Below are 22,208 nucleotides of genomic sequence, written 5' to 3' on the forward strand. Positions count from 1 at the left end.
TTCAGTTCATATTTTTTTTATGGAGAACATGTATACAAATACCATGAAATTAGATAATTAGAATATTGTGGGTTTTTAAAAAAAAAAGAATATTATCGCAAACCTGTTATTTTATCGAATTTTAATTTTTAATCACACTGTTTATATGCATGCCGGTTTAGGCTTCAATTGGACAAGTCTAGTTGAAAGTTCATCAGAACATAAACATTAGGGATGTCAATTTTACTCGAATACTCGGACGCTTTAGTCGAGCAATAGTTGAGTACTCCGTTAAAAAAACAACCCGGAACATGGTATAAGTGTACTTAAGTCATGAGTCACACCTCGGCGCACCTGGGTAGACATATTAATTATCTTTTTATGCGAAATAAACACACTAGGGTATGCTTTTTTATGAGAAACTCTTAGGGGTGCACCGTGCATTTTTTCCAGGGAAATTAACTAAACTTTGAGGATGTGCGTTATACACTTACACTAGACCCGTACTTAATCCATCACAGTAATCAATATTTTTATTTCGATAATGAAATACTGTACAAGCAACAATCAAAATGTATGTGTACTTAGGCATAAAAAGAACCACGTAAATTATGTAAACGTATGCACAATTGGACGAAGGGCTATTTCTAAGTTTTGTCTCCAATTGTCTAGTCAATGAAAAAGGTACCTTCACATTCACGGATTTTTCTTACGGATCCTTGCGTATTCCACAAATCCGTAAAGGTACGCGGATTGCTACGATTTCGACACGGATACTGACGAGTGATTTACGAATGCTTGTGATTGACTACGAGTCGGAGATCCGTAGGGACTCGTAAGAAAAATCCATGAGTGTGAAGGTGTTTTTATTAATCGTAAAGTTTAAGTATGTACTCGTAAAGTAATCGTGTCTATACGTAAAACGCTCGTAATGACTCTGAACAATCCGTAAAACGATTGTAACCCGAAGTGAATGAAATCGTAAATATCACTTAGGCATTCGCAATAATCTGTAAACAACTCGTAAACTATCCTACCATATCGTAAACTAACCGCAAAGATTCGTAAAAAAAAAACCTTTTTACGAGTGTTTTACGGATTCTTACGAGCTGTTTACGTGTTCTTGCGACCAGTTTACGATACTTACGGATTGTTACAAGTTATTTACGGATTATTTACGGAAAATGAAATCCGTGGACAATCGTGAATTTTTTTTGACATGTCAAAAAATTCGCCCCTACTTTCACGGATCCTTACGAGTGTGTGCGAGTTGTGACGAGTTATTAACGGATACCGACGAGTAATTTACGAATGCTTGCGATTGACTACGAGTCGGAGATCCGTAAGGACTCGTAAGAAGAATCCGTGAGTGTGAAGGTGGTATTAGGCACGGGCAAAAACTCATGGGCTAAGAATGCCAGGAGAGGAAAACGGTTTTCCTTCCTTCCCTTTCCTTCAACTTAATCGGAGAGGTAAAGCTTTAATTCAGAGTTGCGAACATTCTCCCCCTTCTCGGGAGATACAGCTGTAAGGATTTATGGACATCACTTTAAAAAAAAAGCTATTTTAACGAGTACTCGACTAGGAAAAAATTAGTCGATGATCGGTATGAGCGAGTGATAGTTGAGTACTCGTTAAAATCCCTAATAAAAATATTTGAAAATTATCCAGTGAGCTTCAAAAGATGATAAACTCACAAGTGCTAGAACATATATATCTTTCAATTAAGAGAACACATCAATACTGACAAAGGTGTGCATAATGAATTATTAAAAGCAGAATGTAGGGCGCTCCGTGTTCACTAAAACTCTCGCCAAACTCGCTGAAACTACCGAATTATAGAAACATGCTTTGGCACTTTCTTGCTAAAATTAATTGCTTAGGGTTTTAAAATCTATAATAAGAGCTTTTCTGCATTTAAGTCCGGTTTGTGTTTGTTAAACGTTACAATGTCTCTGCGTTTGAAATTCACCCTGTTGATTTATGCCTTTAATTACTGGCTAGAAATAAATTCATAATGACATTAGGCTACACTTATCCAGTATGGATAATGTCTAGAAAAAGTTTTTGTTAACTTCAAGACTGATGTTGATATCAATTTATTTTTCATGAAGAGATCGAATCTCGGTACATAATGATTATAATAAAAACATAATTATGCCCGTCTATCCCCGATTAACACTTTATGTCAAATTGAGAAATGTATAAACCAATTATTTTTCCTATAGACTTCTACTGTTCGCTATAAAAATACGGATGTCACCCGTCTGTCAATGAAAAAAGATGCTAGACATTAACGCCAGATATGCTTTATGGTATTGATGAGAAAATATAAAACATACGAAAGAATAATCCTAAAATATAATCAAGCACATGCACACACGACCGCCTGCCCACCCACCCATCTTCTTCTTCACCAGAAGTTAGTTGGGGTTTTTTTCAGGTTATTTGAAAAAAAGTATAGTGATAAGAAAATCGTCATGGCCTGTTGTCTTTGTGACGGAATATACATATATAAAGTGTTTTGTGGGAAAGAAAGAGTGAGCCCACTTGTACAATGTATCAGAATAAATCTTTATGTTCAACGATATTCTGCAGTCTTAAGAGGCCAACAAGCCTTGACGGTCACCTGAGCCCATTGCATGGACCTGTCTGAAAGGCTCTTATTTGCATAGTCCCCCAAAACCTATACAATTGAAATATTTGGTAGAGTGCATTCAAACCTCTTTAAAAAAGCATCCAGTGTTCAATATACATGTATCAACACATTTTGGCAGATTAATAGATGGAATTTCAGACACCCCCTCCAAAGTCTTTCATCAATGCATTATTCGGGTAGACAGCATTTTGATTATCATTAAGTATTCATCTTATATCAAAGAAACTAAATATAATGCGTTCCTTAAAAAACATGAAAGCATTATAATTCAATTCAAAGTTGGGAAATATCATTTATAGTTGAAAGTTCAATTAACTTTAATCTTTAAATTTCTTTTTTAAAACTACCCGTTGCTAGACATTGCTAACACAAGTTCTGCCTATATGTTGTTACAAGGTGAAGGTCAGTTGGTGCGAGTGTGTATTGAATATTGAGAGCAGAACGGAAAGCATATGCCGTAGCCCTATATGTAACAGTCCGTAGCTTCAATAGAACCATTTTCTCGCAGTTTATCTACGTCTTTGTCCAAGTGCTTGTTTGAAAAAGTACAGGGACAAATTCTACTGGGGTTTTTTTATGACAAAGTCGTTGCGCCGACAAAAAAATATTCACGTCTTGTCCCTCATACCTTCCTTCGAAAATTGAAAAAAAAACAAGTCCAAATCCTCTCTACTAACAGCAAATACACCCTTAACGTAGGTCACGGGTTTACGGACCCTTTTTTTCTCACATATCTTGATATTCTAACCAGAAATACAACTAAAATTGTTTCCATTTTACAATATATTTATGTTTATCTAACCCCCCCCCCCCCCTCACAAACACAGAAATGCTCACTTTCACAAGCCAAATAACCCCTCGAAAACATGAACGCGGTTTAAAATTATAATTATTTTTAACTTGTATTGCAGATTCACTTGAAACATAAGTTTTTTTCTTCTTCTAATTTTCGACCAACTTCACATTCTTGTTCTTTATACATTTAGAGTCTTGAGCCCTTTCAGCAGTGTTTGAAATAACCGTGCGCCCGACCGACCGAGACGCATATAATTTACCACGGTCGAATACATTTCTTGGTATATGTAGTCGTCCGATCGGACGTGATAAAATTTCTGCTAAATAAAATTTAGATGAATCAACTTCATTATTGTACCTGTAACTAAATGGACATACCTCGTCAATTTAGTACATTTTACTGCATATCCTACCGTATATAAAATTTTTAATACAATATAATCTACTAGAAACGAATTAGGTCCATCGTACTTCATAAGAAGATAGATACATGTAGCAACACATGCAAAAGTAATATTAAAATATCAGGGCAAGTAGGTCTTTGGCAGGGCTAACAATTTTTACAAGCAGTCAGCCCTGCATGCATATGTCTAGCTAATTTTACAGCGAGTTTCAAACATTCCTTGAGGTGGGCAGTTGTAAGTTCAACTTTGCTGTTCTCCAATACCGGCATTCATTTGTAAATATGACCAAATCTCTCTCTCTCTCTCTCTCTCTCTCTCTCTCGTATAGGCAACTCCTGCTCAATTTTTTAGGGGTTCTGGAAATGTTTTCAGAGACATTTGCAGCAGGACACATTAAACATTTCTTTATAGGATATCCCTGCCCAACGCTTTTAATTGGTCAATGTTGTCTGATCTTCACGTATGATGGGGTAGGAATAAAATTATGAACTCGCCATTTTCAAATGTCCGCCATAAACGCGTCAAATCTCTGAATAAGACTTTCATTAACTGGAAAACTCCCGTCCGATTTTTCTTGGGTTCTAAAACGCTTATAAAAACATTCCCAACATCGCCAGCAGTCTCACCTCCCCAAGTTGTCCGCTGCTAAACTTTATACAGTAACAATATAAAACATATTACTAGCCAAAATTTTGCACCAGAAACGAAAAGACTTAACAAAATTAAACGAAGTATGTTCTACTTCGATGATAACTGTTGGTAATATTTATGTGATATCGGTAAAGTATTACGTTCTTTATATTCAGTTAATGACCCATGTGTACTTTATTCAGACAACTGTTAAATCAAATTGAATGTGCGCGTAAAAAGACGTCAAGTCGTAGGATTTGCCACAGGGGCTAAGCCCGTTTTGGGCCCGAACCCTGTGATACCATAAATCTATATTTATGGTATCACAGAGTTCGGGCCCAAAACGGGCTTAGCCCCTGTGGGATTTGCGTACCCTTAAATGGCAAAAACACCCTAATGCAGGGTTATTTACAAGCCGTTAATATGATAATTGTTTGTTTGTCAATTAAATCTAATCTGTTTATGAAATGGCTAACAACTGTTTTCAAATCTTCTCGCTCGAGGTCGCATATGACGTCACAGACAATGGCGCGTAAAATATCGAAGAAAATATGCATATCGCAAGATTTGAATTTCATCGCTTTCAAACTCGAAAACTACGTAATTTTGCTGAAAAAAATTAAAAAGTTTAGAAACATGCGATGTGTCCTTTAAGCATCATAAACATTAACTCTCTTTGATCATCAACCCCCCCACCCCCCCACCCCCCCCCCCCCCCCCCGCGCCCATCCTGAAACCCTTCAACGTGGTGTTTACAAAATAAGCAATTTCTATACATAACCTGCGGTCTTTCTATCGTATGTGTTTAATCTCATTCAGAATAAAGATATATCCCGAATTTGTAAATACTTAAGGCATTTTTACTTTTCAAGCATTTTAGCCACCCTCCCCCTGCAATCAGGCATTACTGCAGCCCCTACCCCAGGGATCATGAAATTTACAATTTTGGAAGAGGATTCCTAGCCCATCATTACTATATATTCAGTGTGTCTGTTTTAAAATTGCCTAAAAGTAAAGAGGAAGATTTTTAAAGGACTAATGCATTTTCACTACATGACTAATATGGTCACGCCCTAACACAGGAACCCCTGCTCCGGGTATTATGGAATTTACAACTTTGGTAGAGGCTTTCAGGCTCATCATTACCTTCTATTATGAATTTAGATGCTACATATCAAACTGGTAAAGATTGGCCCAGCAGTTATTGAGAAGTTGTTAACGCATGAAGCAAATCAAAGGAATTCGGAAATGAACTCTACGTATAGGATATTTAGAATAAAAGTATTTCAGAATGGAAAGAATATGTCTGGGAAAGATCCGCCGTAAATGTAATGGAAATGAGAAGAAGGGGATAAATCTATTATATAGTACGTTTCCAAGGGGTGGGGTGTCATTTGGCTATAAAAAGGGGGAAATCCTACTATTTTCGTGGGGTAAAATTTACTATAAAGCAATATTTTCGGGGAGAAAAACTACTGTATTTTTTTCGGAGGGGGGGGGGGGGGGCATTGATAGAAGGAAAGACTACTATTCCACACCGGTCCCGTGGTCATTGTATTGTTTAACAACCGTTATTCACCAGTGTCATGCGTTTTTTGTTCGTAAACATGCGGTTGGTGTCCATTTCATCTTTAGTTGACCCACTGCATGCCCGGTTGTAGTCCGGCCGTGCCTCATATCTACCGGATATTAACGCTGGACAAGTAACAATCTCTACCCAGAGTTGTCGTTCCTTGCTCTCACATAGACCTATGTCAAAGTCTCGAGGGTTTTACAAGATTTTTTGTAAAATGGCACGTATGCTCAAATAAAGTATGGTTTCGACTTCAGTAACAAAAATATACGTAAATAAATAAATCATGAGCAGATGTCAAGTTTTTTTGTGACACAAGAAGCATTGAGTTGGGTTGAAACGCGGATATTGGGTTGTTCTATTGCACCAGGCCTATACATAGGTACATGAAGAATGCATAGTAATGGGGATGGGGGAGAAACTACAAATGGTTGCGTGTCCTACATTTTCCCGATATTTTATAAAGTAGTTCTTAGTTTTATTAGCTGTAAAAAAGGTGGATTTACATGTGGAATAACATTGCTTATTTTGAGACGCTGACAGAGGTATATGTGAGTGTAAGGAACGATAACTCTGGGTAGAGATTGAAAAAACACTGCATTCTGAGTTCCGACTAAAACTCATTAGAACGTATAGGTACCATACACAATGCGGAATCCATAGTCCGGTGGTGTCCATTTCAAGTTTTTTTTAACATGCTCAAAACTTTCCACTGGATAAACCGGACTTCGCCGGACAAGGAACGCGGTGGCCTGAAAGAGAAACGGGCACGAAATGCAAAGGAACAGAGACGAACGGATTGACAATTTTGTCATCCGTTGGACGTCCGTCAGTTTTATCCGGTGAAGTATGACTTGAACACTGAACTGTGTACCATAGTCGTTTCAGTTACCTATCGTCATCAATTGTGGAGGAGTTGCGTGCACAAAATGGTCTTAAGAATTAGAAAAAACGTCAAATTTTCGAAAACAAATTAAAGTTCATGTTATGTTTAATGATGTCTGAAAGTTTCATGAAAATCAAATGGGTAATTTTAGCGCTATCATTGTTACAATTTGTATATAAAAAGGGGGGAAAAAGAATCCCATGGAAACCTTAATCCCTTATAGCGGCTGGGTATTTCCCCTCAGTGTGATAAAGTTGGCTTATTTTAGTGGTTAGATAGCTTTCCGCCAACATTTCACTTGCCAGATATGCATCAAATTGCGATTTCGGTATTTGCAAGAGATATAACTCTTTCTTATCCGCCAAAATGTGTTCCACTAAAAAAACGAGGGGGGGGGGGGGGGGGGGGGGGCTATACGATAATATCAATGATAATAATAATAACTATTATAATGCGAATCTCAGTCAAAAGAAACGTAGTAAACAAAGTATGTATCAAACATAGTTTAGTGGATTGGTTGATATCTACATCATCAACTACTTGTGGGATTCATTGGAAAGGGATTATATTAGCAGGTGCATTCGCAACCGTTAACGTAATCAGGATTACATTAGCTGTGCAACTCGTATGTGTAATCGGATTACATTAGCTGATGGGGATTATTCCATTATCACCTGTATATGGTGTTTATACCTCTCAGTGGATTTGATATAAAATAGAGCTTGTGCTGCATATAATCAGCTTTTGAATTAAGGCAGGCTAATGACTAATAAATTGATTCTACAGGACCGGGGTTTCAAAAGTCTCGTTTGGTGTCAGCATTTCGCAAATTTCATGGTCGTTATAACGACCTAATTTACCAATACAACCTGCCACTGGGTAAAGTTTCATACCACTTCACATGCTGATTTTGACTACTGATTACTTAATCTCGGCCGAGATTCGGTTAGCTGGGTATTTGTACAGTGATGCCTTCACCGAATCTCGAAGCAGTCATATACCATTCATTCAGCTTCGGTCAGTTCTACCAATTAATGTGCACCTATGTGACATTGCTTCTCACTTCAGATAAGTTAGTTGACCATTAAACCAAATCTGTATCACTAATAATGTTGTATTACTTACCGTCTAGGTAATGTAACTTTCATAATAAAAACTATCACTTTTTCCGTTCAAAGGCTGACGTTCATAGCACATTTTTTTTATCTCCCGAAGTTCCTATAGTCATTTCAGCCGAAGGCAAGTGGCAATGCCATCTAGGTGCAAATTAATTACTAGAACAGGCAGAAGTTGGATGTAAACCAGACATGAATTATGAAGGACTGCTGCGAGATTCGGTGAAGGTGTCAGTCCAAATATTCAGCTGAGCCAAATCTCAGTCGAGATCACTGATCATCAGTTTACCTGATCAAGATGAAGTATGTAACCGGTCAACAGGGGAGGCTTACTTCTAGGCAACTGATCCCAACTCTGTGTTTAGGGGTCCGCGTTTGTCATACTCTTAACTTTGTATTCCTTATGAGATTGATTAATGTACGTTATACTAGTATTCACTTTTAACACAAGCACGTTAAATATCTCACACAATATCATTTCATTAAAAATCTGAATATTGACGTCCATTTACACACAATTGCAGGGTTTCCTAAAGGTCGTAATTGTCAATGTTTCACGTTCTCAATGTAAAACATATAAGGAATTGTATTCTCATCACTGCTTTCACTAATAATATACAAAATACACGTCCAATAAATTTGCATTACTTTGTAAACTATAACAAATCAAACCTTTTTATTTATTAAAAATGCTATTGCAAAAACGTTTCGAATTTGTTGTATGTAGAGTAGTTTGTGTAATTTGGTAAAATGGACTACTGGCGTACAATCTAAATGTTTGAAAACAAAGAAAAAATTGGAAGGATATGTCTGCATATAATAGAGGATTGAATTTAGCATGCCGCCAGGAAATTAAGAAACATTCAAGGAACTTCAAATTGGTGACCATCAGGGATCTCATTAACATTTCATTAGTGAGAGTTGAGAAGGAAGATATTATTTTAGCGAACTGGACACGGAGGAAAATGAAAACATTTATATCAAGTCATAAATCATTAAACTATAAAAACCAATACCATATTGTTCCCCATAGTCTTTGAACTGTATTCTGATGCTGTAGATGCTGAGTACGTTCTCAAGGTCAACATACCACCATGTCCATTTAACTGGAGACATTGATCCTATTTCTTTTGTCCTTGTACACGTGTTAATGTCTCCATCCACTGCACGACTGGATTGGTATGAATAACATATTACAGCTCCTGGGCAGACGGCTAGTTTCGTAGCTTGCTCGGTCCCCTTTTTCTGAGAGATGATCTCTTTAATTGAAAGAAACCTATTCTATTGCTACCTGATTGTGGAAATAATAACTGATTTCCAAAATTACGTTCACACATAAACATAATTCTACACAGAACAAGTAATACTACATATACCTACTAATTGTATCGTTATAATTAATCAAAATTGAAATTTATGTGTTGAATTTATAGGGTTATAACAGCATTTCGGTGTCAAGTTTGATTATAAAACGAAGTGAACAGCATTTATATTCTCCCATGAAACTAAAACAATTTACAAAATGTATGCTGCACCTTGATATACATGTTAATTGTATAATGGCAAACGAATACTAGTTAATCTTGAATTAGTTTCCTTACATTGTGTGATGGAAATTAATTTGGATTAAGTGGTGCTCTGAACAGTAAACTGTCAGCTCATGAAAACTATATGTAATTTTGTGCTTTATAAATGAATAAAGTAATAATAATAAACTATCGGAATATCTTCCTTGGATATGTCCCTTGTTTCGATTTGATTATTAGCACAGCGTATTAATTGGTAACAACACTTTACTAGACTGTAATGCGATAGCGAAGTTAATCGTACGATATATTTAAATGATATATTGTTTACTTACGGTATCCACATGTCAAAGTCAATATCATTGATATAAGAACGACAAGTGTCTGCATATTCATAGTCCTAAAACAACAAGGAAGTTTTATTTTTAAATCTAAGAAAATAAGGTGATCAACAGTTGTCATATTTTTAATTGTTGAGACGTTTAATAAATACAACGTTTTCCAACATTTACCCTTTGGAGAATAAAAACAAATGATTGGAAAAGAAATGTTTATAGATTTGTGTGTTTTACGTCCCATCGACATTTTGTCACTCATAGTGAGACGTTACCAACTGTAGGTGAAGTACCACAAATTTAGACCTATGCTTAGCGCTGATGGGCGTAGCAGTGAGGGTTCGCTATCGCGCCAACGCCTGCCGCGACACAGGACTTCCGATTTATAGGTCATATCCGGAAGACCCGTGATTCTCACTTCTAAATGCCGAGCGTTTGGAGAAGGAGGGGTCACTACCGGTGTTAATGTAATAGGTACAAGCGGGCCTCAAACTCATGATATACTGGTAATGAAGCGAACGCTCTACCACTAAGCTGCCACGACCGGGAAATAATGTCCAAAATACAATTGTGATACACATGTTAATACATATAATTCCATGTTAGTATACCTGCTTCTAACGTCGTAACCGACTAGAGTTATATTGGTAGATAAAGGGAAGGATTCCATGTTTGGTTTATTCCCCGAACGTCTACTCGTTAAAAACAACATCTCATAATGAAGGTGGATTAAAGGGCCCTCTCACGGAAACTCAGGTAGAGTGTTCCTGGATAATCTAAATATAAATAAAGCAGAAAAACATGCCTATGCCTCATTGAATATCATGAAGCACTGATAATTTTCATGCATGCACAATACATTTCAAAAAACACTGATAATGCAATGCATATTCATTCATTTTACACAATTCATTTCAGCATATAGGTCGCTGTTTAGACATGAAACTTTCACAATTTATATTTATTTAAAGCATTGTTTTACAAAAGTTTTAGCATTTGTTCACCGTCCGACACTGCCACTGATTTATATACATTAATATTTTTCAGTCGCAGAACAAATTTCATTTGAGGCATTGAATCACAAGTTTTCCTTACTGTGAGTCACTTTCACGGTTTTCACAGTTTCCCTAAGTCATATAGCACCACTGCCCAAAGTGTAGAAGTTTGATGCTGAATCTGTGTACGTCATCAGATCGCTTAAAAACGGGAACATTGATAATGTTTTGCTATTCTACTAATTCTTCATTACAGAATTTGGTATAATCTAAAACAAAATCATCATATATTCATGATGCAACAAACCAATGTTTTATTTTCTTGCAATACAAAGAAGTAAAGCATTGAAAAGAATATGAATACAATTTATTTTAAAGATGTTTTGCTACTTTATTAATTCTTCATTATCTTAGTAAAATACTGTTAAACTCTACCTGTGTTCTCCTTAGATTACCCTTAATCCCCTTACTTATTACATAATTAGATTTGTTTTTTGACGAGTAGACGTTCGGGAAATGTAACCAATGTTTGTATAAAATGTTATTGCTACCCACTCTTTTTTGTGGACAGGTAATATCTTTATGCTAGTCTTTTTACATCTGTAAATGCAATAGGGGGTTATCTTGTTAGATCCCCTATCGGATGTTTTTATTTTGTGTATATATGTTATTTTTCTTAATGTTAATTTTATAGATGTAAAACTTATACGGTACCAATTTTGATGCACCAGATGCGCATTTCGACAAATTATGTCTCTTCAGTGATGCTCAACCGAAATGTTTGAAATCCGAAATAACAATGAAGTTTTAGAGCTATTATAGGGGAAAACATTGTGCCAAAAAAGTGGATTCAAATTAGTCTAAGGATAAGAGCTATGCGTGAGGGAGATAATCCTTAATTTTGAAATGAATTTCTAATGTATGTAACAGGGGGTCAACTAGTCATTTGCAGCATATGATCTTGATTTACATGTATACTTGGTTTTAGTGACCCCCTGTACTAATTATACTTTTCCTCATTTACTAAATAAATGACATTTTCTTTTCTCAAACTTGTTTTGATTTGCTTGCTTTGAGTAAGAAACGAGCGCAGTTCATTTTGACAAGTGCTTTTGAGCTAAGAATCATCAAATGCGATGCGTCTTTGATGTATGCAGATAGTTTCTGGACAATAGATAGGGCAAAATGACCACAGCAGTAGTTTATACTTTTAGTCAGTATGTCACATAGAGAAATAGTTCGCCCTACAGATGGACAACCTCGGCAGCTGTATTTCTTTTCTATCTTTTGAATTTTAACATGCTTCAAACAGCCGTACATAAGGTATTGGGTTTTTGGGTTTGGTGATTTATACTGATAATCAACACATCAGCATCTTAAATGATAAGTTGGATAGTCTATCAGTTGCATGATTTGTTATTTCTAGCAACAAAGGTATTACTCAAAATATTTTACAGTCTTTAACCGGACTACTTTTAAATTTTCTGTACAAGGGTAGTTCGTAGCTAGGGTATTCTTTCCTTATGTTAGGATATGACTCGCAACTAGTGGACACCGCCTTGGGGTAAGTAGGAATATGTACGAAGACATCAGATAATCTTACTGTGGATTTACAGTAAGTGTGAACGAGACATATCGGCATGACGTGCTTCAGATAGTTCATTTGGAAAGTCCCCGAGTGATTTTAAAGAGCGCTTTTGATAGGTCGGTTAAATTATAGGTAGGCGGTCCCAAGTATTTGGCATTATATTATCTCGTGCCTAACAAGTGTAAGTTTCACTATTTGATTTCAGTGTAAATTGCACCGTACGTAGCGTGAGATTCAATATCGGTTTTGATTTGACAACAGAGATTTGAGATTACGTTAATAAAATGTCTTGTAAAGTTTATCTTATATATACTAGATATCTGCATGTATAAGAGTGATGAGATATCTTATAAAGAAAAAAATATAAGATGTCTTATAAAAGATACAAGATATCTCGTAAACTTTAGAAGATATAACTTTTATCAGATACCTTATAAATTTTATCTTTTAAACAGGAATAACCGTGTTATACTTATAATCCATCGCAGTATCAATAGGTATGGGAGGGGGAATACTGGGTGAAAAAGGCGAGCTCCGATATGTAAAGAAAAGGCAGGATAGCAATATCCCAGAATTCAAATAGTGCTGAATATTGAAAAGAAAAAGACGGGATCGAAAATGCTGCGGGAAAAGGCAGGATCCGTAGTTGCCTCTATATCCCAATAAAAATTGAAAGGTTACTCCCTTAAATTCCTGTAGATACTTGTCAGTTTTAAGTGATCAGAAATTTCAGTACATGTTTCTATAGGCGATTTTGTCCGTTTAAGAACAATGCTTTTGTTTTGTTGTCTCTTTCACATTCGCAGTTTCCATATCGTTATTTTAAAATAAATCTCTCAGAGGATATTTTCGAAATCTTGCAAAGCATTGGAAAAGATCATGTCGGAAAAATTTCTAAATTCAAATAGTTAAGGGGAAGAGGGGGTAAAAACTCGTAAGTTTCTGTCATCCAACATCGATTACACGTTAGTGGGAACAATAGACAACTGACTTTAAAACCACATAATACTAGATTTTAATAAACGTTTAATAGTTTCAATGTACACTTTCATTTGTTTTACTTGTTAATCGATTAGTTTCAACATACTTCATATTTAGTTTTGTATTGGGGGGGGGGGGGGTGTCTTGGTGAGAACTATGCGAACTCAGTTTTCTCTAACATTGAACATTTGATCTCGCCCCTAAAATAATTTGTCAGATTAAGTAATAAGATCAATAGATATTCTACTTCGAGAAAACATTTATTTTCAACACATGGCATGCTTTGATGTCTTTTACTGTTATATATACCCACATTTTCGTAAAAAATTCGGAAGTAACCATCGCTAGATACTGTTAATTGAATGAACAACGGCAAGTTCTGTGAATTCTAGCAAAAACTAAATTCCCCAAACCACCCCTCTCCTGTACATGTAACACATTATTAAAGAAATTCAGCATTTCGTTAGCATTCTATAACGTCATAATAAACCACAGCAATGGTCGATTGTTAATGTTGCGATACTGGCGTACCTTTGAACCTATATCACTGGTCCACCCTTAACTGTATGTCCATAGGAGTTTGAAATTTTATCAATAAAGTTAATAAAATGTACTTGATTGACCAAGCCTTGAGCTATGGTCAATCAAGTACATTTTATTAACTTTATTGATAAAATTTCAAGTTCCTATGGTATGTCCATGATTGCGATTACCCGTTGTACGAACGCGACACTCGCTTCGTCAATATATATATATATATATATATATATATATATATATATATATATATATAAGTCTCTTTTTTGGAAGTAAAATACAGAAAAAACTCTAAACACTTTGTTGAAATATTTCGACCGTGTTACCGGTCTTCTTCACGAAAACACGACTGAAGAAGACCGGTAACCCGGTCGAAATATTTCAACAAAGCGTTTAGAGTTTCTCTCTCTCTCTCTATATATATATATATGTATGTATATATATATATATATATATATATATATATATATATATATATATATAACTGACTCGGCCTAAATTGCAATAAAATCAGTAGCAAAGAAATTTTCAACACTTCGTTCGTGTTCAGACCACAGGGGCTCGTCACGAATTGACCCTCTCTATTCTATATTTACATTTATTTGTAAATATAGAATAGACGATGTCAAATTTTAAAAAGACAAATATTTCGTGACGAGTCCCTGTGTTCAGACGAAATATGCTTCTCTTGAATTTTCTTTGCAGTTTCTTGAAAGTCGTTTCCCTAAAAATTTCTCGCAGTTCTACAAATTAAAGACACCTTTGGTACATTGTCAGGGGTACAAATATTTCTTCTTAATAAATTTTGTCTGATTTCTCTAGTAATATACACTTGATTTCTTTTTAATTTCATCGATTAACAAAAGTACATCCGGTGTGAGCATTGCCGGTGTGAGCTTCGTTGGCGACATTTTCGGTGCAAGAGTTCCCATGATTGACAATTTTATAACGTGGCCTTTGCGACGCCTAATTTCTTACTGATTTTACCATAAAATAAACTCTCGGCATGTAATTTTAAAATCAACGTCATTGTTTTAGTTGGTATTGGTTTTCTCTTTTCGCAGTCTCTTCCATCGTGCTAAAAGATTATGTAATGACACGCCAGTTTAAAGACACGTGTGACCATCTAAAATTATTTTTATTCCCGCCCCTTTAAATATTGGTCCAATCGCAGTGATTGTTCTTTCCTTGATGCGTCAACATTGACAGATTTGTTTTGAAACCAACTATCCGAGACCTCGAATGAACTTGAGAAGCTGAGTCGTTCACACTTACTGTAAATTCACAGTAATAGCTGTTGCTACCTTCAGGAGTAACTTTGGTACGATAACGTGTATTTGCATTTAACTAAGTTACAGACCTGGCTTGGAATCTCAATGGGCTTGATTAAAATGGATTCCTGTGAGCATTCAGACACTGGGTATATGGCTGTATTCGAGTTACATGACCACATGACTTGTTCTTACTTATAGATGTAACATTGAATGCTAAAATTGGGTCTGAGGGATCCACATTAAAGGGGACTATATTTTCAGTAAATCAAAGGCCTACTAAAATATCCCTTTAATCCCTGAATAAAAAAATCAATAGTACTGAATTTTGTTTCCAGTTGAACAAAATCAAAACAAAAAAATATTTTGTGAAACTATAGAAACAGGTAGTAACTGACAAATGCAACAGGGTATTGAGGCAATCTGATTAAAATCAGATTCTATGATCCGTTCACTTAGATCGCTATACTAGTGTAGCGATCTAAGTGAGCGGATCTCAAGATCTGGTTTTAATCAGATTGGGTATTTGTATGATATCTTGACCTTGCTATCTCTGGGGGCATGTTACATGTCCTATTCCTAATGTTTTGTTAAGTAAAATATTGAGAAAATCAATTTCTATTCTAATTCGACCCGATAAGCCATCTTCATTGAATGTCATTAGATACCTTATCATACCAGCTTTCACAAAATCTTCATAGTAGAAGTATTGAAGTATAGTAGTAGTATTGATGTGCAGAAATCTTACATTTTCAAAGGAAATTTGTCATCTTTTATATCTTATTGGGTTTGACAATCTGTATAGTTCTGTTGTGAAAACAGACAGGAATTTTTTTAAATAAATGGTGATACTGCTGTAAATTAAGAGAACATTCGAAATTATTCATAATTATGTATTATGAAAATATATTTGATATCTGCTGTGATGGAATTTCAATGATCTGCTTAAAAGGTGAAGATAACGAACAGTGATCAATCTCGTAATTCATATAAGCAATGCAAAATAGAGAGTTAGGCAACACGAACCCCTGGATATACCAGAAGTGGGATCAGGTGACTAGGATGATTAACATCTCCTGTTGTGTCTCAAAAGAATGCATACAATTTATATTTGTTGCAAACAAAATGTATTCCAACATGACCAATTAATATGAGAAGAATCCATCCTAAGATGTGCATGGTCACGATTTGAGCTGAAAGTTTTATTATTCCATTTTTAATGTTTAAAATGCTTAACTAAGGTATTTCTAATAGTCAGCAAGTGATCACTCATCCAAAGAAAAATTATTTTGTTAAACGCCACTTTGATTCCACAGTACTCTGAACTTGAAATAAAAAAAATATCCTCGAGTTCCTCATTGACAATACCTTCGTAGTCTTTGGTGATCAGGTCTCCCAATAGTATGTTGGAATTCTCATGGGTTCGAGTTGAACTTGATCACTAGATATGAATATTTCGTTTTCCATTTTTGTTGAAGAAGCAACTATCTGTAATGTCAAAATATTTAGTCTTTATTCATCGTGCGGAATGGTCGTGTAAAGTATGTGATAATATGGAAAGGTAAATTCATCCTGTAAAAGTAGCTTTAATTTGTGTTATAATTTTCGGTGGTTTTCATTTTCAATAAATTAAGAATGAGACTTGCTATGCGATGTGCTTTAGAATTAGTCATAAAATGTCCTCTCCGAAATCAATCAACGTGCGTCGCACAGTAAAGTAGTAAAATATGGGTGTATATTGTCCTCTATTGGTAAAAATTGTGTTTTGAAGTGTCCATACAAATCTAGATGTACAAGCAATTCCTGGTAGTTCAGATTCAAGTTTGTTCTTATTGTGGTCCCCGGGAGTAAGGTGGAGCCACAATAGGGAATGAAAATTTTACATAGGAATACAAAGGCAAACAGATTTAAAAATCTTCATCTCAACATACGAGGGCCATGATTAGTCACTGCAAACAAACATCTTTAGATGTTTGGGGTGGGACCACAATAGGAAATATATTGATAGTCCTCGTAATCATCAGAAACAATCATATATCACTGTTTCCATATAAGTATTGCCTAAAAACGTTAAAGTATGTTAAAGTTCTAAACATAAAAAAGGAAGTTATTTGCAAGGCAAATTAAACCAAGTTGCGTAACACAGGTATTCCTCCCAACATATGGTGAACACTACTCTATGGTCAAAAATCGCATGCAGAAATGCAAACAGAAGCCAAAACATGTCTAAAACAAACCAATAACATCCGTATCACCTAATAGTAATCCTAACACTTAATATTGCTCATTTCTTGCATTGCCTTAGACTATCTGTATTATATATATTCAAGCATGTGACGAAGGAACGTATGGACTCAACTACTCCCAGAATTGTTGTCAGAAATGCCTCGGTATTTGTGAATGTAATGAAGTTCTTTTGGATTTTGTTTAGGCAATAGAGAAAATGATAAATCGTGGAATAAATAAAAAGAAAATTTATTTAGCAATAAGATAAGAAATATAGAGATGTTTGAAAAACACAAAGAAATCACACTTTCACATACACACACCCATACTCTCTCACCGAGAAAGAAAATATAAATTGGTATAATAAACCTGGCAATATTGACAATCAATACAACGTAAAAACTATAACTGTCAAGACAATTCAATAGTCAATACAAAAAATATGTCATTCCAGGCTGAAAATGGAACTGGTAATAAATGTATTACAAAATGGTTCAAATAGTAGCAAATTCCGCTAACTACAGAAAAGGTTAAACAGTAGTAAATTACGTGTTGTAAATACACAATTTCTCCAATTTCTTTTTGATAAAATAATAATTCACTGAAACTCAATATGAAAGTTTGGCTACTCAGCACAATTCAATTTAACGCCACGTCACACTTGGCACCACCAGGCCACCATACAGCGCGAACAGCCCCTCCGCCTCCAGTCCCGGACTCACAGGTCTCTCACTGAACAACGATACTGGGTAACGCCGACTTCAAACCAATGTCAACACTAGGCCCACAAAATAATTGCCGAGTCCACCACTTGGAACACCCATGTACAGCGTTGTCTCACGTGTTCTGATTCCCACGCCGAGCACCTACTGAAACGCTGAGAGTACTGCCTGATATGGCCCAGATAGCTTCTTAAATCCCCTCTGCACGGCTGGGGGAAGCTAATGCCCACACAGTAAAATGTTTGTCTTTCTGGCTACCCATTACCCAGACTAACTTCTGGAATTCGCCAAGAAAAGACCCCTGCTGGACAGCATAAAAACGTGGTCGTACGCTTGACAAACAGCCGCTACTCTGACTGACCAAACCGGTATGCTAAAAATAGCCTTATCGACCAACACTCACACTACGGAAACACCTTACAAGCATAAACAACTATATACTGGCAACACCACAAAAACTAACTAAATTGAAAATTAACTTCATCACAGGGATTTTGTTGACGGATCCTGCACGCGTTTCTCTGGATGCACAGGGTATCCTAGGTGTTGTGAAAGTAAGTGTGGAACTCATAGTTATAGACAATCATTCCATCTTTCCACCGAAAAACTAAATATTACGTTTGTTTGCCATTATGGTAAAATCCTGGACTGAGTTTTACTAAACTTCGTAAGTTCAAAATTTTGCCGTAACCTTAAGAAATATCCGTCTTATAAAACTTCTTAACTTAAGTTACGTTAAAAAAATAATCGTAACTCTATGACAGTCTACGGGCTACCTTAAGTTAAGATTTCTTTTCGTACATTGTAAGTTGTTGTCAACTAGATAAAAATGGCTGCCCTCATGCTGTTCAATGTTCCGGAACATTTTTAGAAAAAATGAAAACATACCGCTGCGTCATCATTGAAACGTTCGCGACGAAAGCAAAGTTCTTACCCTGTGACAAATGTCGAACTCATTGAACGCTACAAGTTTTCAAAAACACGTATAATCTTTAGTTGACAGACTAAGTAAAGAAATTATAGGCTTTTGACTGAGTCTGAGTGTATCCTTACAAAAATCAGAAAAACATGTACTAGGTCTGCATAGCATTGTATTATAAGCGAATGCTGTAATATAGATTTAACCCTTGTATTAGATATTCGGATTTTGTATAATATAGTGTTGTTCTAAGTTTTTCTTTGAAAAATACACCAACGCTACACTGGAATTATTATTCATTTATAAAATTTCAGGATTATCACAGTCTTGCTGTTTAACAGAGATTTTGACTATGTTTACCTATATATCCTATTCTGCAATATTACGCTATACCGATTCAACAATGGGTAGGCGAGTGTCAGAACGATCGTCTCCCTAGCTTGAGAGAAAATTAATACTTATGTTAGTCTACATATAGAAGTAGGGGTACATCATATCCAAACTTCTTTCTTCCCCCACCACGAGTTGGTAGAACATATATTTGCCTATTTCCACTTTTAAAAACCTAAGGCTCGTTTGATTTGTCTATACCGACCACAAAGTGTACATCATTCCGTAATCAAGAGCAAAGGTATACACTTTGTGGTGTACAACTAATACACCATGTACAGGGCATGTGTTGGTAAATGCATCGAAAAATTAAATATGAATATTGAAAAATTCAATATGACTGAAAAATGGTGAGACGGAAAATTTGCAGATTTTTCTGTTCGTACATATGTATACATTTTGTTATGTGAAGTATCTAGATTAAGAGGATAATTCCAGTGTATTGTACAGTGTATGTAGTCATTTACAATAGTTTGAAATGTATCTAAAGAATATATGAAAACGAGTGATATTTCAAATGCAATAATAAAAAACGAATACATTTTTGTACAAAAATATTCGTAGATTCTAGCAATTATCTATTTTGAACTTTGATTGAATTAAAATTGTTAATTCTCCAATGAGGATTTCATCAGCTGCTGAATGTCCATATTAAATATACAAGCACTATGAAATATTGAAAGGGAATATGACAAGTGTGTTTGCACAGCGTCAAATTGTAAGTTACGAATAGTTTGCAAGTTAAGTTTACGATGGAAACTTAAGAACACGTTAGTAAAACAGAAGCATCGTATCTTAAGGTAAAACTTACGAAATTCTTAAGTCAGAATTTTTTGACAACCCTTACGACTTCTGGAGTGCATGGTATTTTATGCATGTTAGCGGTAGAAAATCGTTTATTGTTCAAAATAGAATCATACCATATACATGTAGAACTTATATATTTACATTTACTTCTTGATGTTAACAATTGAATTCATGGAAATAAAATAGTATGACAAATTACTCACATACACTTGGGTTAACCCCAACAGATTACAAAATACAGATTTGATCATTCATAGATTATTTTCATTAAGTACCCCAATATACGCTTTTATTGACCATACCTTCGGCAGTTTTGGTTGACTTAACATTGCAGAAGCATTCATATGATACTTACATGAACAACCTTACGATTTCAATATGAAAACGCCATGTTTAGTAGTTTAGCTTTAATGATAGTTTGTCTTCGTTATAATTACATTAATTTGCCTTTCATATCTATGTAAATACAGTGTATTTTATTTGTTCGTCCCGAAATTTGGACAATTCCACACTGTTTGTGTTGTTCGTCATTTTAGTGCTTTATATATTCTCTCTCTCTCTCTCTCTCTCTCTCTCTCTCTCTCTGATTATATGAATTTTTGAAGTGCTGTAAGTTGGGGCGTGGTGGATCAGCGGATATAGCGGACTAGCACTGCTTAGTATAGCAGGAAATGGCCTGTAATGAATATTTTCGGATCAATGTAAGCTTTTCACAGCTTTCAAGAAGAGCCTGTGTGAAGGGTCTAACGCTATAGCGGATGGATTTGAGCTTGCCTTTTTCGGTAGAGGAATAAGAAACCTCGCTAAGGAATTCCCGCAGAGGCAGTATCCTTCATGGCTCGCCATAGGGGTACGTGAGTCACTTAACTATTCGCTTTGGATATCCCTAGGAGACCGTTTGGCACGTTTGTGTGAACACGACGGTTTGATATTTGTCATCAAATTGATTATTAAAACCGCGACCTTTATCATCCAACATTTGCTGGGGAAAATATTTAATTGATTAAAACAGTAAAATACATGTAACGTTTTGTGGATTATTCCGAGTGTTTACTGTCCAGTACAAATCATAATTCAAATTGAAAACCAATTGATGGGAAATATTTATAAAATGTAAACTGTAGTTTGATGCATGATAGTAAATATGGATATGCTAAACTTAAACCCACTTCGATAATATATATGAAAAAAACCCTGATTTGGAGATACCATTTGTAGAAACACTCCTTGTTTCGATATGATTGTTAGCACAGTGTATTAGTGATTTATCTTCAGTAGTCGACTTCACAAACGAGAGAGTTACTAATATGATAGATATAGATGGTATGAAAATTGTTTACTTACGGTATCCAGAGGACAAAGTCAGTCTCAATATTATAAAAAAGACAAGCGTTTGCATGTTAGAATTCTTAAACCAACAAGGAAGTGTTATTCAAACTGAAGAAAATAAGGTGATCAACAGTTGTCATATTTTAATTGTTGAGACATTTAATGGCCGTGATGAGTTAATGTTTCCAACATTTCCTTCTAGAGAATTTACGATGACAATGGACGCTAAGGCAGAATCATACATTGTAATGAACCATTTCATGACGAAGAATTTTGCATGAATATTCTGATACATGCAATTATCTTTTAATGCGTTTCTAACTAATTCCCGTTGAAAAATCATAAAATTCCCATGTTAGAAATTTGATAACGGATTTGCTTTACTGATTCTTTTTAAACAATGCAATACTTCCAAACAATTCAATACTTTATTATCATTATTCTAACCTATGACCTGTATAGGTCATGGTAATAATAACTGCCAGTTTGATGAATATAATCGATGCATATGTTGACCATTTACCACAAGAGTATAAAGTGT

General features: G+C 35.4%; 1 protein-coding gene and 1 long non-coding RNA gene across 2 annotated transcripts in view; both read right to left on the reverse strand.

The window, feature by feature from the left end:
• LOC125667207 (receptor-type tyrosine-protein phosphatase T-like) overlaps positions 1-9,962 on the reverse strand; it is a 45,198-nt gene extending 35,236 nt beyond the window's left edge. Inside the window, exons 1-2 of the mRNA XM_056161484.1 lie at positions 9,903-9,962; positions 9,058-9,300 (exon numbers count right to left, since the gene is read on the reverse strand). Of these exons, the coding sequence (XP_056017459.1) occupies positions 9,058-9,300; positions 9,903-9,957 (298 nt within the window). The 5' untranslated portion in view covers positions 9,958-9,962. The remainder of the gene's footprint in view (positions 1-9,057; positions 9,301-9,902) is intronic.
• Positions 9,963-10,519: 557 nt separating this feature from the next.
• Positions 10,520-21,764, reverse strand: LOC130054375 (uncharacterized). Its single transcript, XR_008802686.1, has 3 exons — positions 21,683-21,764; positions 16,643-16,762; positions 10,520-10,678 (listed from the first exon to the last, which is right to left on the reverse strand). It is a non-coding gene; the product is annotated as an uncharacterized LOC130054375 (long non-coding RNA).
• Between the last annotated feature and the right edge of the window lie 444 nt (positions 21,765-22,208).

Source organism: Ostrea edulis, chromosome 4, assembly GCF_947568905.1.
Source record: "Ostrea edulis chromosome 4, xbOstEdul1.1, whole genome shotgun sequence".
Taxonomy (NCBI): domain Eukaryota; kingdom Metazoa; phylum Mollusca; class Bivalvia; order Ostreida; family Ostreidae; genus Ostrea; species Ostrea edulis.